General features: G+C 40.8%; 1 protein-coding gene across 1 annotated transcript in view; it reads right to left on the reverse strand.

The window, feature by feature from the left end:
- Positions 1-3,233: 3,233 nt before the first annotated feature.
- The window catches only part of MTAP (methylthioadenosine phosphorylase), a 46,936-nt gene continuing 34,319 nt past the window's right edge, over positions 3,234-15,850 (reverse strand). The window contains exons 6-8 of the mRNA XM_055577914.1: positions 11,188-11,427; positions 7,300-7,422; positions 3,234-4,457 (exon numbers count right to left, since the gene is read on the reverse strand). Coding sequence (XP_055433889.1) covers positions 4,419-4,457; positions 7,300-7,422; positions 11,188-11,427 — 402 coding nt within the window. The 3' untranslated portion in view covers positions 3,234-4,418. The remainder of the gene's footprint in view (positions 4,458-7,299; positions 7,423-11,187; positions 11,428-15,850) is intronic.

A 15,850-nucleotide genomic window follows, 5' to 3' on the forward strand; every position in this document is an offset into this window, starting at 1 on the left:
TGTTATGAACAAATCCAGGATGCACTGAAGCTAATCTGCAAAGTATTTTCAGTTCTCAAATGTAACCCTACTATTCCAGCCTTCTCCACTCTTTGGTTAACACTCTGCCTATGAACTATTCTAGTTATCTACTTGTCAAAATCATGAAAAACAATGCAAAATAAAAATAAGCAGCTCACAATGCCAGTAAAATATTTTTATGTAGATGCGGATGTACTAATTAGTAATTCAGCACTCTTCTAAGGGGCTGAGTTGCTAAGCTAGAACTTTTCTAATATTCCTATCATTCTCTGGAGAAACTCTGACATACTCAGAGCTCATCACAGTGTTTACTTATTGTTGTAGCTAAGAAAAGGAGTGAAGAACCATAGAATTGAGAAGTATTCCAGGGAGAAATGGTCAGCAAAGTCCTCAAGGATGAGCTATGAGGAAAATTATATTGTTGGCTTTGCTTAAGGAGTGAATGATGGCAACAAAGTAAGTGAACTGTATACTTCATTTGAGAAGTTAAAAATGTTGAAATAAAACACTACTGAATCAAGAAAATAACTTCTATAATTTGGAAAGCAAAAGTAGGAAGTCAAGAAATACCTGGAGTAACAGGCAAATTTGGCCTTGGAGTACAGAATGAAGTATGGCAAAGGCTAAGAGAGTTTTGCCAAGGGAATGCATTGGTCCTAGCAAACACCTTCTTCCAACAACACAAGAGACGACTCTATACATGGACATCACCAGATGGTCAATACTGAAATCGGATTGATTATATTCTTTGCAGCTGAAAATGGAGAAGCTATATACAGTCAGCAAAAACAAGACCGGGAGCTGACTGTGGCTCAGATCATGAACTCCTTATTGCCAAATTCAGACTTAAATTGAAGAAAGTAGAGAAAACCACTAGACCATTCAGGTATAACCTAAATCAAATCCCTTACGATTATACAGTGCAAGTGACAAATAGATTCAAGGGATTAGGTCTGATAAAGTGCCTGAAGAACTATGGACGGAGGTTCGTAACATTGTGCAGGAGGCGATGATCAAGACCATCCCCAAGAAAAAGAAATGCAAAAAGGCAAAATGGTTGTCTGACAAGGCCTTACAAATAGCTGAGAAAAAAAGTGAAAGGCAAAGAAGAAAAGGAAAGAAAGACTTACCCATATGAATGCAGAGTTCCAAAGAATAGCAAGGAGAGATAAGAAAGCCTTCTTCAGTGATCAATGTAAAGACATAGAGGAAAACAACAGAATGGGAAAGACTAGAGATCTCTTCAAGAAAATTAGAGATACCAAGGGAACATTTCATGCAAAGATGGGCTCGATAAACGACAGAAATGGTATGGACCTAACAGAAGCAGAAGACATTAAGAAGAGGTGGCAAGAATATACAGAAGAACTGTACAAAAAAGATCTTCATGACCCAGATAATCATTATGGTGTGATCACTCACCTAGACCCAGACATCCTGGAATGTGAAGTCAAGTGGGCCTTGGGAAGCATCACTACAAACAAAGCTAGTGGAGGTGATGGAATTCCAGTTGAGCTCTTTTTTTTTTTTTTTTTTTTTTCAGCAATACATGAACTGTGAACCAGAGATCAATCACCAACATCCACTGGATCATCAAAAAAGCTAGAGAGTTCCAGAAATACATCTACTTCTGCTATATTGACTATGCCAAAGCCTTTGACTATGTGGATCACAATAAACTCTGTAAAATTCTTAAATAGATGGGAATACCAGACCACCTGACCTGCTTCCTGAGAAATCTGTATGCAGGTCAAGAAGCAAGTTAGAACTGGACATGGAACAACAGACTGGTTCCAAATTGGGAAAGGAGTACGTCAAGGCTGTATATTGTCACCCTGTTTATTTAACTTATATGCAGAGTACATCATGAGAAATGCTGGGCTGGATGAAGCACAGGCTGGAATCAAGGTTGCTGGAAGAAATATCAACAACCTCAAATATGTAGATGACACCACCCTAATGGCAGAAAGCAAAGAACTAAAGATAGCCTCTTGATGAAAGTGAAAGAGGAGAGTGAAAAAGTTGGCTTAAAACTCAACATTCAGAAAACTGAGATCATGGCATCTGCTCCCATCACTTCATGGGAAATAGATGGGGAGGCAGTGGAAACAGTGTCAGACTTTATTTTGTTGGGCTCCAAAATCACTGCAGATGGTGACTGCAGCCATGAAATTAAAAGACGCTTGCTCCTTGGAAGGAAAGTTATGACCAACCTAGACAGCACATTCAAAAGCAGAGACATTACTTTACCAACAAAGGTTCATCTAGTCAAGGCTATGGTTTTTCCAGTAGTCATGTATGGATGTAACAGTTGGACTATAAAAAAAGCTGACTGTGGAAGAATTCATGTTTTGAACTGTAGTGTTGGAGAAGATTCTTGAGAGTCCCTTGGACTGCAAGAAGATCCAACCAGTCCATTCTAAAGGAAATCAGTCCTGAATATTCATTTGAAGGACTGGTGCTGAAGCTGGAACTCCAATCCTTTGTCCATGTGATGTAAAGAACTAACTCATTTGAAAAGACCCTGATGCTGGGAAAGATTTAAAGTGGGAGGAGAAGGGGATGACAGAGGATAAGATGGTTGGATGGCATCACTGACTCAATGGACATGAGTTTGAGTAAACTCTGGGAGTTGGTGATGGACAGGGAGACCTGGCGTGCTGCAGTCCATGGGGTCACAAAGAGTCGGACACAACTGAATGATTGAACTGAACTGAACTGAATTTGGAAACCACCGTACTTTTGAAGGAACAAGAAAAATGCCTACATTTCGGCCTTGACATCCTCAGATGTCTACCAAGAAAGAAGGATAGTAAGGCATAGCATATATTACAGGGTAGTGAAAACAATCATGGTGTACAGAGCCAGAGAACCCTGGGTTCAGATTCATCACATCCTCTGTGGCTGTCTCATGCACAGAGCTGAAATGCTGCATCAGAGTCCAAGAGCCATACTTACATGTAACCCAAACAGCTCTGTATTAATGCTGAAGGGTAACTGGTTTATTATTTACAGTTAGCAGCTCATTATCTTGAAGACAATTCCTTAGACATAAACACATTCTACCTTCTCTTTAAACAGGCAAGAGATATACATTACTAAAGGACTGACTAACAGACTACAGTGAGGAGTAATTCTGAGGGAAAAATGATCTCTCTCTGATAAGAAAACAAACCACATTCCTTTAAAATTAAGAATAAAAAAACAGTAAGAAGCTTCCATTTTTTTATTTAAAAAAACTCAACTCATGTAAAATAATTCATCAAATCATGAAAAGGTGTAGAAACAAAAAGTCAAATATCAGTTTTAAAAATATCTCACACACTATAATGTATGTATATGGTCTCTTAAAGAATTTAAGATTAGCTCCATATTAAACACTCAGCTTTTCTCACATTGTTGCAAACCCAAATACTGTTCTAACCATACAGTCATAATGGTCTTTTTAACAATATAAAGATGGAACTTAAACAGAACTCCTCTTAGCAGTGCCATTTTAACTTCTGCTGCATTACCAAAAACAGTGGGTTTTCAAGAACTGGATCTTTTTAAGCCCATTTTTATTTCTAAAACTTCACTATTCGATTATATTCATTGTAGAAAAATGTGAAGAAATGGAAAAAATAAAATAAAAAATTATCCAGTATCCCTCTTCCCAAATACAGTAACAGAAGAGTGCATATATTTCTTTCTATTCTTTGTACATAACTATGTAGAATTTTAAAACAAAATCAGTATTGTAAAATGCTTACATATCCTCATTCCATATTATACAGCAACAATGTCTTTTGTACATTATGTGAAGCTATGATGTTCAGTTGGCTGCTTCACAATCTAATTAAGAGCTTGACCATGATTTACCTCCATTTGTTAGATATTCAGATTGTTTTGAATATTTGCTATGATAACTATGTTATACATCCTTCTTTATTCATAATTATTTATATGTATCTCTGATAATTCCTTAAAGATAAATTCCTAGGAGTTTAACCAGCACAAAGAGTATTTTTTAAGCCTTTGATACATTTTACCAAACTGCCCTCAAAAAAGACTATACCAACTTACAGTCACACCAGTAAATAGTCTAAGAGCTTTTCTTCTTCAAATTCCTTGGCAGCATAGGAATATTACTGACTACCTTTATTGTTACAAATTTAATAGGGGAATGGTGAAAGGCGTCTTCTTTTTTTTTTTCTTTTCTGGAAGTGTAATTTGCTTTCCTTCAATTATTTGAAGCAGTCCAAGTCTTTGAGAAGGCATCTCTGATGAGTGCAATGTCTTATCACTTCTTTCTTGGGCAGCAAGGGCATGAAAGCTGTATATCTTTTCTATGTTTTCTCAAGCAGGAATTCCCAAAAGGACTGGAATTTCAAAGTCTCCTGGGCAGCCATGCTGTTTTAATGTCTTGGTAACATAACAGAAAACTGGGCCATTTTCTGAAAGGAAGTAGGCACAGATTATGATTAATCAAACAATTAGTACAGGCAGGGATTCTCATGCTTGGGGGCATGATAATCACCTGGAGTGCTTATTTTCACTTTGATTTTTATAAAGTGAGGACTCATGGGATATATATACTTGATAAACTCTCCAGAAAAGTCTCATGTTCACTGAAAGTATAATAATCACTAACCACATATGGAGTTTTGAGCATAACTCTTTTTTAACTGTTCGTTCCTCATTCTCCTTTCATGTAAAGTGAGGTTTAGAATGTTTATCTCAGAGGACTGTTCTGATTCTCACTTATCTCCACCCCTGCCCCTTTACATCCACTGGGACATATTTTATACACCAACCCCTAGCCTTTGTCTTATTCTGCTGAAAAATGTCATTGAAATTTTAATATGCGAGTATCTCCAAATAGACTAGGAGCTTCTCCATAACAGTGTCTTACATATCTGTGTAAACCATAGCTTGACATATAGTTGGTGCTCACTAAGTGATTCTGAAATGAATTAGTGAATTAATGATACACACTTCAGTATTCAGAGAACTGAAAATACTGCCTTGGAATAAGGGATTATTAGTGTGGTATTCCTTATATGTTACAGAATGGAGGCCATGATTCTTAATTTTGTCTAGAGTAGCAATTCTTCATTTTCTCTCTTCTACACATATTAACCCGCTTAAAAAATGCCGTTTTACACACATTTTCAGACGCTTCACAGAAGGAATAGAGAACACCAATCTGCTATCCAAATATTTTTACTTAAAAATGAAGCTGAAATAATAAATTTATTCTTTGACAAATTATCTTTGAAAGTTCAAGGGGCTATGGTCAAATTGGCTTAGTCAAATTCTGACCAAGGATCAGAAACCTTAAAAAAACAAAAAACCAAAAAAAACCCAAACCCCAAACCTCACCATCCCATCCAGCAGGTAACAGCCTCAGCAGTACCAAAAGAATGAATCACATTTCCTGCCAGTTAACAGTGTGTTTGTTTTGATAAGCCAAAGTCATACTGTTCAGTCACATTACACTCATTACGTTTCACCAGATGTAACTGTCTCTAGTTTAAAGTGACATTCTCCAATTCCTAGAACTGATTTTCTGTTCCCCTTTTCTTCATCCATATAAAAAGAGTTGCCTATATTTCAATTACGATGAAATAATTCATGAGGGAAAGGACCTATCATTAAAGAACATTTATCTCCTGAGTAGATAGGCTGAAACCAACAGATGTGTTTCCTGTTCCTTATGGATTTAAAATCTAGTAGGGAAGACAGTACTCTTGCCTGGAAAATCCCATGGACGGAGGAGCCTGGTGGGCTGCAGTCCATGGGGTCGGACAAAGAGTCGGACACGACTGAGCGACTTCACTTTCACTTTTCACTTTCATGCATTGGAGAAGGAAATGGCGACCCACTCCAGTGTTCTTGCCTGGAGAATCCCAGGGACGGGGGAGCCTGGTGGGCTGCCGTCTATGGGGTCGCACAGAGTCGGACACAACTGAAGCGACTTAGCAGCAGCAGCAGGGAAGACAGAGTACAAAATGCCAGTATTCCTGGCTTTGCCAGTCCTCAAGGCTGAGAGACATTTTATTACACTGGTTTTCTGGAGCCTGCTTGTACCAGCTTTGTAAAAACTCATTATGTATATCACTTCCCAGCTTACCAGTGGCTTCATGTTGATAGCTTGAACTGGGCTGTGCAAGAGCATTTATACCATGGCAGTCAGCAAACTACAAATCATGGCTCCTCCACGCCCAGCAGTCGGCAGTCACTTACTACCACAGTACTGTCACCACACTAAAACAGTGGCTGTCATTCCAGGGTTCCTCGGTGGCTATTCAGGTTGAGAGGGGCTTTTATCAACTTTTCAAACCCTCTCTCAACTCTAAGACCTAAGAGTAGAGATGTATTCTAGGAAACCTTTGGATATGCTGGCTACCCTCTTTGGATACTAGGTGAATGTAACATCTGATCAATTTCAGCCAACCCATTATCTAAGGTGGTTAATCAAGAGACACAAGAGGTCCAGATAAAAACCACACATCTGAGCTCAGCAATCAGTTCAAATCATATTCTGGGAATTAATACTAGAGTTGAAAAGCTGCCAATCTGCAACCCTCCACATGTTTATTACTATCTTAATTTGTCTGATGCAACATTAACTATAAGTAGACAGTCCCTGGCACCATTTTGGTATTGTATGCCAGTGTTTTGGCTTTAAAGGCTGCCAGTGCTTAGCACAGATCTGCCCATGGATGGAGCAGCCTGGTGGGCTGCAGTCCATGGGGTCGCTAAGAGTCGAACACGACTGAGCGACTTCACTTTCACGTCTCACTTTCATGCACTGGAGAAGGAAAAGGCAACCCACTCCAGTGTTCTTGCCTGGAGAATCCCAGGGACGGGGGAGCCTGGTGGGCTACCGTCTATGGGGTCGCACAGAGTCGGACACGACTGAAGTGACTTAGCAGCAGCAGCCAAAGAGAAAACAGCCTTGTCTGCAGTGTAATATGTGTACAGAGCAAACACTACCAATCTTCTGAAGTAAAATTTTTGGATACACTGCAAAGCAGGACAGTGTCAAGAACCTGATAGACTAGATAATAAAACTCCTTCACCTCAACTTTTAGTGCTCTTGCACTACCAGCCAGAATATATCTCTCTTCCATTTATGGTTAGTATGCTAGTAAATGACATGAAAACATGTAGAAAACATCTAGTCTAGTATAAAATGCATGAACAGATGGACCAAGGGTCCAATGCAAATTAGAGAAAAGGGCAGCTGAGAGTCTATGGAAGTGTCTGCTTGCAGATGGAGAGGATACTTACCTTCATGTTCTGGAGGGTTTCTGACCATTCCATGGATCCTATTTGAGGTATGGTAGTGAGAAGTAAGCTTTTGGCTTTATTGGCATTTTCTTTCAGGGTCTTTAAGACCCGGTCCACTGAAACCTAGAAAAACAACAGCACAGGACATTATCAGCAATTTAAAATTCCACTGCTTTTCACAGAACATTTTTTTCTGAGTTCCTACTTGATCTGTTGAAGTCAGTTTACTCCCAAGAACTTGAACCCAAGTTCTGCATTTATTAGGGGAGAGGTCATAGAGAAATCCAATGACATCTCTGAAAAGCACAACTAGTTTTCAACATGGTGTCTGAGAAACCTTTTCAGTTGTATAATGTGTTGGCATGGCTTAGAAAGCTTGTGGCTCTTCTCATGTCCACAGAATGGATTCCAGTTTTAAAACTGTTGCTATACTGGATAAATCAGAAGATAAGAACATTTCCCTTTAGAGAAGTCTTTAATAAAAATAATGGAATCAAAGTATCACCATTTTTATAGTCCCAGTGAATTAATGGATGGGCTGTTAACATCACAAAACCAGAAACCCAAACCAAACGAACAGTCCACTTTCATGAGCTTCCTTGTGGATTATGATGTCAGAATTAGATCAAAACTTTGGATCCTGCTGCCAATTTACAGAAAGTATAGAACACTGTGAAACTGGATAAACCATCCTAAGGAGATGATTTCAGTAATTCAGACTGTGGGAAACTCTATAGGACAAATGACCTGGTTTCTTTTAAGAACACCTGGAAGCAAAAAATCACTTATGCTACTTGAGATAACTAGAAAATTGAACTTTGCCTGGATATATTAAGGAATTATTGTTGGACTGTGATAACAGCAATGTGGTTATGTTAGATGTCTCCTAAAATGTTCACAGATAAGATCATGGATCAGCATGTAGATGAAACATGGTTGGCTTAAAATTGTTATGTTTATGACTGAAGTTGGATTCACGGAAGCTTACCCCATTGCTTCTGTGTATGACTGAAATTGCTTCCTAAGGAAGCTGAAGGAAGTTGAGTATAAGACAGATGATCAGAAAGAGTACTTGTCATGCTTAACTATGCTTAGAAGAAACCCAAGATTCAGGGGCACCATGATTATACCTTCATATTCCTTCCTAGACCCCTCCCACAATATGGAGATGTGTTTACAACAAAATGATAAGCACCGTAGCAGAGAGGAGTGCCATCACTGTGGGAGGGATCACAGCAGAAGGAGGCGGCCAGCTGGGTGCCTGCCAGGTAGGAAACGTCAACTGCAGCATCGTGAAACAACCAAGAGATTTACCTTATATTTTACTCTTTTCCTCATACTTTGTGACTGCTATTTCTATATAGATTCTAACCTCCTTTTCCTCTGTGTTTTTGCTGCTGCGCTCCACCCAGAAAATCCTTTCTGCTTTCTCACAATAAATTCTCACTTGGTCAACATCCAGCTTAAATCTCAAAAGTTTTCTTCGGAAACTACATCCCTCCACCATTCCATCACACCTGTCATCTGACTACAACCCTCTTAGGGGCCAGTACTATACTGTGTGTGCTAAGTCACTTCAGTCGTGTCCAACTCTGTGCAACCCTACGGACTGTGGTCCACCAGGCTCCACTGTCCTTGGGATTCTCCAGGCAAGAATATGGGAGTGGGTTGCCATACCCTCCTCCAGGCGATATTCCTGACCGAGGAATCGAACCTGTGTCTCATATCTCGTGCATTGGCAGGCGGGTTCTTTACCATTAGTGCCACCTGGGAAGCCCTAGTACTATACTATTGGCTCCGTATTTATCATGTTTAATTCTTCCAGTAATCCTACAAGGTCAGAAATGTAATTAACACCCCCCACTCATGTGGAAGGGTTAAATAAGTCACCCAATATTACAAGTAAAAAGAACAATGGGAATTTGAAGAAGGGGTTAGGCAACTCTAGAACCTTTTTCCGTGCCAGGCTGCACATCTGGTTTAAAGCACAATGACACACATAGCTGACTGAGATGATGCCATCTTTGTCTATGCTTTCCTTGTGGCATTTAACATTATTTGCCTTCATGCCTTACCACTTACACAGAGCTTAGTTTTTTTGCTTTTAACTGAAGTAGCTCCAGTTGACTGTTTTCCAAACCTCATGTGGCCTACTAAATGAAAGCACCATTAGCTCTGCAAAGGAGACAAATGTTATGAGACCACGCAGAAAGCCACAGGCAGGAAGCAGTCTGTTCTCGGGGAGTGGCAGAGGCTGGAGTCTCCTATTAATTGGAAGCAGCTTCTCAACATCATGAGGCGGAGCTGCCCCTGAGGTGACCAAAGCTGCCAAGTCAGAGACTACGTTGGGTCAGGATTTGCAAATCTCTTAACTAACAAACGTCCTCAAAGAATCTGTGTTCATCCATGACCTAAACTCCATACCCATGGATGGAGAGGCAGCTAGAATATCTTAGCCTGTTTTACATGAAACTGGATGGTGAAACAAGCTGCTCTGAGATGGAGCTACGGTCCCCCTAGAGAAGATGTCACCTCCCCTAAATGTGTCCAGAACAGCCACTGCCATACTCCTCCTTCAAAATTTCTTGGCTGCAGTTTTGTCCTTTTCTCTTTTTAAGATGAGATAAATGACAAGACAAATGATCTGGTTTCTTCAAGTAAAATGCAAGGAATGAAAAGGGAGGAGAATATTAGATTAAAGATTTAAGAGGCTTATCCCTCAAATACAATGTGTGGATTATAAGGGATCCTGATTTGAACAGTTAAAAATGATAAGACAGGAGGGAAAATGTGACAAGTCTGGACATTTGATTTTATTAAAGAATTAATATCACTAATTTTTTTGTACAACAGTGGTGGTGTGGTTTTAAAAAAATTATTTTTAAGAGAGACGTCTTTTAGAAAAATTTACTTCAAAATCATGAGGGTAGCGGGGAGAAAACTGAATAGGGGCATATAAATAAGTCAAGAGTTGGCACGGCTGATGATTGTGGAAAGCTGGGTGATGGGCACCTGGGGTGTTCATTACACTAAACTCTACTTTTGTAGATGTTTTGAAGTTTTCCATAAAGGAAATATTTGTTTTGGAAGCCTGACCTCAGTGGCCCATTATCCTCAAATACCAGCTGGATCTTGATGTTTTTTCTGCTTCAAAACCCTCACTGACCTCCCATCTGAAATCCTTACATAGTCTACATGGCCCTGCCTCCCTCTTCCCCGTCCTCACCTCTCCAGCATGGCCCTCTTTCCCATCACACTTAAGCCAGGCTTCCTGGATGTCAAGTATTTGGTTGGGCCCATTCGATACGTACTTCTGTATCCTACCACATTATTTCTATATAACCCCGAGCCTTCTCACACTGGTTTGTTTGACCTCTACCCAGTTCCTTCAAAACCCAGAATGTTAGCTCCTTATGGACTTGTCTGTCTGCTATTGTATTTTTATACCAAGCACAGTACCCATCCATGGCAGGTTAGACATGAATACAGAATCCTCTTACGAGGAAGAGGTACATTAATAGGTTTCCCCGCTACATAATAAACAGGAGCATAAAGAACTTATAACCAAGAGTCTTTATCTGTAATGTAAGGGCTGAGTCTCAGTAAGATTCCCAACACACCTACATGTTTGCAATGTACTCTTCCCTGTTGATCCTTGCCTAAGTGTCCTTTCATTCTCTATAAAGATTTTGTTCTTCCAATGGGAACTACAGAAAAAAAATCTGGTAACACCTAATGACAATATATACAAAGCTGACTTTAAAACTTTGTATAAAGGCACTTTCTGGAACTAATGTAATAGAAACAAAAAGTTAAGACACTCTGTCACTGGCTCTCATGGCACATGGAAACCCAGGCCATACATGTACCAAAGAGGATTCCACCTACCGCTTCCTCATGCTCCTTCCAGCAATCATAATCTGTTGCCATGGCGATACTTGCGTAGCAAATTCCCGCCTCCTTAGCAAGAACCACCTCTGGAACTGTGGTCATGTTGATAACATCTGCCCCCCAGGTCTGGAACATGATGCTTTCTGCCCGGGAGCTGAAACGAGGTCCCTCAATGGTGATCACTGTCCCTTTTGAGTGGCACCGGAGTCCTAGCTTTTTAGCAGTCTCTATGAGGACCTAGAACAGAAAGAACCAAACTCAAAACATACAAACAGAAGCTGAGCTTTATTTTTTATTCCCTGCTACTTTAAAAGATTCTTACTATAAATACCCAGTACCTGCAGGCCCTCAAAGAGAACCTGGGTGATTACAGAAGGGAGTTTCCTAGCTCCCTATCCATTTACATAATGCTCTGTCCCACCCAACCTCTAGCTCACAGCAATAAGAGCAAACACTGGGCTTTTTCTTTTCACCAGGCATTTGTTTACATGCTTTAATCTCACTTTTTAGCTGCTTTAATAGATTATCATGGACTGTGAATGTGGGCTTGAGTCTGAGCTCTTAAACTTCAAAGCTACACAAGGTGCCCTCCTCATCCATGTCTCAGAGATGTGCAGGGTGAAGTTTCCAAGCTCCTGAGAAACTCATTCTCATTGCTCTTCTATACAAAACCTGAGGGCTTTTGTGAAAGCTTTTTTGGGGTAGAAGGTGCGTTCATAATCTCTTTGCCTGCTGCCTCTCTAAAGACATACAATAAAAAACAGAATGCAGCTATGCTGATTTCTTCTATCCAGAGATAAACTTATCTTGGCATCCCTTTAGAGGCAAGGCCATATATGAGTTTAGAAACATTATTTAAAAGTTTGATCACTTTTTCTAGTGTCTAATAATGTATATTTAATCTAATTTCATTTTTCTCTTTGTGCTTAAACATTCCTGTTTAATTGAAAAAAGTTAGTCCTTTAAACTTAACTGTTAAAGTACTGACAAGAATTCACTTCCCTATGTCCTAGTTTTTTTCATCAGTGATATGGGAGTAATAATGTAACTCAGAGATACTGTGAAGATTAAACGAGCTAAGGAATACACTTCCACTTCCCTGGTGACCCCGATAGTAAAGAATCTGCCTGGCTTAGGAAGATCCCCTGGAGAAGGAAATGGCAACCCACTCCAGTATTCTTGTCTGAAGAATCCCATGGACAGAGGAGCCTGGTGGGCTACAGTCATTGGGACTGCAAAGAGCTGGACACGACTGGGCAACACTTCCAAGGAATAAATGGCAAGGAGTGCCCAACACAATATATAAGTGCTTAACTGGTCTTCTAATTATTTTTTTTTAATCATTTTGGCTGCACTGGGTCTGGGTTGCTGTGCACAGGCTTCCTCTAAATGCAGTGCCTGGGCTTCTCATCGAGGTGGGTTCTCTTGTTATGGCGCACAGGCTCTAGGACGTGCAGGCTTCGGTAGTTGCAGCTCACCGGCTCTAGAGCATGGGCTCGCTCATTGTGGCGCAGAGCCTTAGTTGCACCGCGACACGTGGAATCCTCCCGGACCAGGGATCGAACCCATGTTCCCTGCACTGGCAGGTGGATTATTAACCACTGGACCACCACGGAAGTCCTCTTCAAATTATTAACACTGGCAGCTTTTACACATTTCCCAAGTAATTGGTCAAAGTTCCTAGGTTAATATATACAAAATGGAGTGACTCAAAGTCAATAGAAAGCTCCAATCTAGGCCAAAGTCTTGCCTGCACATATCTGAAACACACAGGCAAATTAACCTATTTCCTTAAAAATAACATTGTGCTATGGCAATAGAAGAAAGAATTTTAGTAAGAGCCTTGGCAACTCTAAATTTAGAACCGTGACAAGCCCTAGCCAATGACTAGTTGATGCTCCATCATGTTTATTTGGAGAAGGCAATGGCACTACACTCCAGTGCTCTTGCCTGGCAAATCCCATGGACAGAGGAGCCTGGTAGGCTGCAGTCCATGGGGTCGCTAGGAGTCGGACACGACTGAGCGACTTCACTTTCACTTTTCACTTTCATGCATTGGAGAAGGAAATGGCAACCCACTCCAGTGTTCTTGCCTGGAGAATCCCAGGGACAGGGGAGCCTGGTGGGCTGCCGTCTCTGGGGTCGCACAGAGTCAGACACGACTGAAGCGACTTAGCAGCAGCAGCGTGTTTATTTATCCTGTACATGCTGAAAATAAGACTATGCTAAATCAAAACTGTTTCCTAAGGAGCAGAAGTTATAAATAATAAGCTTTATTAAATCACTCCTTCCCCTGCTGTCCCCACCCCCTTTCAAAATTAAGGTATAACCAGCTCAGTCCTGTCTTCATTAAATGTCTTTAAAAGTCCCAAATAACTGAGCTGTCTGTCTTGGCCAAACTTCAGAGTGCTTCTAAAGATGTATGAAGGAAGATCACAAGTCTCGCAAGCCAGTGGCATATGGCATATAAGTCTTCACCATCACCCTGGGGTGGGTGCCACACTGGGGAGGAGGAAGTGGAGGCTATGGGCATGGCCCAGCCAGTGGCAGACCCTGAGGGCTTGCCACCCGAAGCAGCACTTGGCACTCTCACACAAACAGATAATGCCACTGTAAGGTGCCAGAAATACAGCTCCAGCCTGAGAGGTCTTTTTAATGTGTCAGGACTTTTTGAAGAAATTTGTTTCAGATTACTTTTTGACTAGAAGTGACACTGTTTTCTGAATAGGTAATACTTGAACATGGTACAAAATGTAAACAGCACAAAGGTTCTTATTCTGTGACTTCTGCCGGTGTACGAGGGATTCAGTTTCCCCATGGGAAATCACTGTTCCTAGTTCTTTGGTCAGCTTTCCAGAAACACTCTACTGCTACTGCTAAGTGACTTCAGTCGTGTCCGACTCTGTGCGACCCCATAGACGGCAGCCCACACACATAAATATTTTCATATTTATCTCTTTTATATACACATGCATGAGCGCTCAGAGGCTCAGTCATGTCTGACTCTTTGCGACCCTATGAACTGTAGCCTGCCAGGCTCCTTTGTCCATGAGATTTCCCAGGCAAGAATACTAGATTGGGTTGCCATTTCCTCCTCCAGGGGATCTTCCTGACCCAGGAATTGAACCCATGTCTCCTGCATTGCAAGTGGATTCTCTACCACTGAGACACCAGGGAAGCCCCTTATATACACACACACACATATTTAACACAAATGATAAGATACAGTACAACCATTATGTACCTTGCTTGCCACTGGACAATTCATCTTACAATCTGTCGTCAGTACACAAAAGATCACAAGGATACTGCAAGTTTAAGTGATAATTACCGAGGGGCAACACCATCTACTCTTTACATTTTTGGATAGTATTTTTAAAATCCCTTTTAGGGTATATAAGAATAAAATAATATTGTGAAGGCCTCTCCCCGCCTCCCCATTTTCTTAAACTGCCTTCCCTAGCACTCTTAATCTTTATGTGAGGGTCCTTAGCTTGGCTAGACTAATAATAGCTGAATTAATTCAGTCTCAAAAGAGGCCAAACTGTATTTATTACTGGAAACTATCACTCAGCCACCACATTTACATGTACTCTGAATACCTCATTAGCACTTCCCTTACACACCTCTACTCCTAGTACCCAAATCTCTGGGGCAATACCTCAGATTTACTATTAACATGCATATTCTCTCACTAGTCTATTTCTTCCAAGCTTCTCCCAATCTGAAGTGGACAAAAATGTTATTACACACTTCTAAGTTCTCTTGGAGAGCACATTTATTTTGTGGACAGATCTGTGTTTCAGAGGTGAAGACCAACATCATTCTGATATATTCTGCTGATAACTACCCAGGAACATATACAGTTGAGCCTTGAACAACAGAGGTTTGAACTATGTGGTGTACTCTTATATGTTTTTTCACAATAGATTCATGCCACAATGCTGTTCACTCTGTGGGTTGGCTGAATCCTTGGATGCAGAACTGCCAGATATGGAGGGCCAACTGTAAATTTATACTCAGATTTTCAACTGCATGATGGGTCAGTGCCTCTAACCACGCCCCATGTTGTTCAAGGCTCAAATGTATATCTAAACGCCTACTTAAAAATATGCTTTCACAGAAGTCACAAAGAATAAACATGCAGTGATATATCTGAAATAGCTCCCTTCAATGCCTGGCTTTGGACTCTGGATTTCTGAGACCAGGGTGCGGTTATTTAGGGCACTCTAGCTGCACCCCACTCCAGTACTCTTGCCTGGAGAATGCCATGGACGGAGGAGCCTGGTAGGCTGCAGTCCATGGGATCGCTAAGAGTCGGACACGACTGAGCGACTTCACTTTCACTTTTCACTTTCATGCATTGGAGAAGGAAATGGCAACCCACTCCAGTGTTCTTGCCTGGAGAATCCCAGGGACAGGGGAGCCTGGTGGGCTGCCATCTCTGGGGTCGCACAGAGTCGGACACGACTGAAGCGACTTAGCAGCAGCAGCAGCTTTGCTTGTAAAGAAGCTAGTTTTACATGATTATGCAAGGTTGAACATAAATCTGTGTTTCACATCACATGTTAAAATTATCTGAATGAGTAACATGTTTAGTTATTTGTACTGTCTAAGTTAGTAAGATTTTACTAGGCAGTTTGCTTCTGACAGTACTTCC

This window comes from Bubalus kerabau, chromosome 4, assembly GCF_029407905.1.
Source record: "Bubalus kerabau isolate K-KA32 ecotype Philippines breed swamp buffalo chromosome 4, PCC_UOA_SB_1v2, whole genome shotgun sequence".
Lineage (NCBI taxonomy): Eukaryota > Metazoa > Chordata > Mammalia > Artiodactyla > Bovidae > Bubalus > Bubalus kerabau.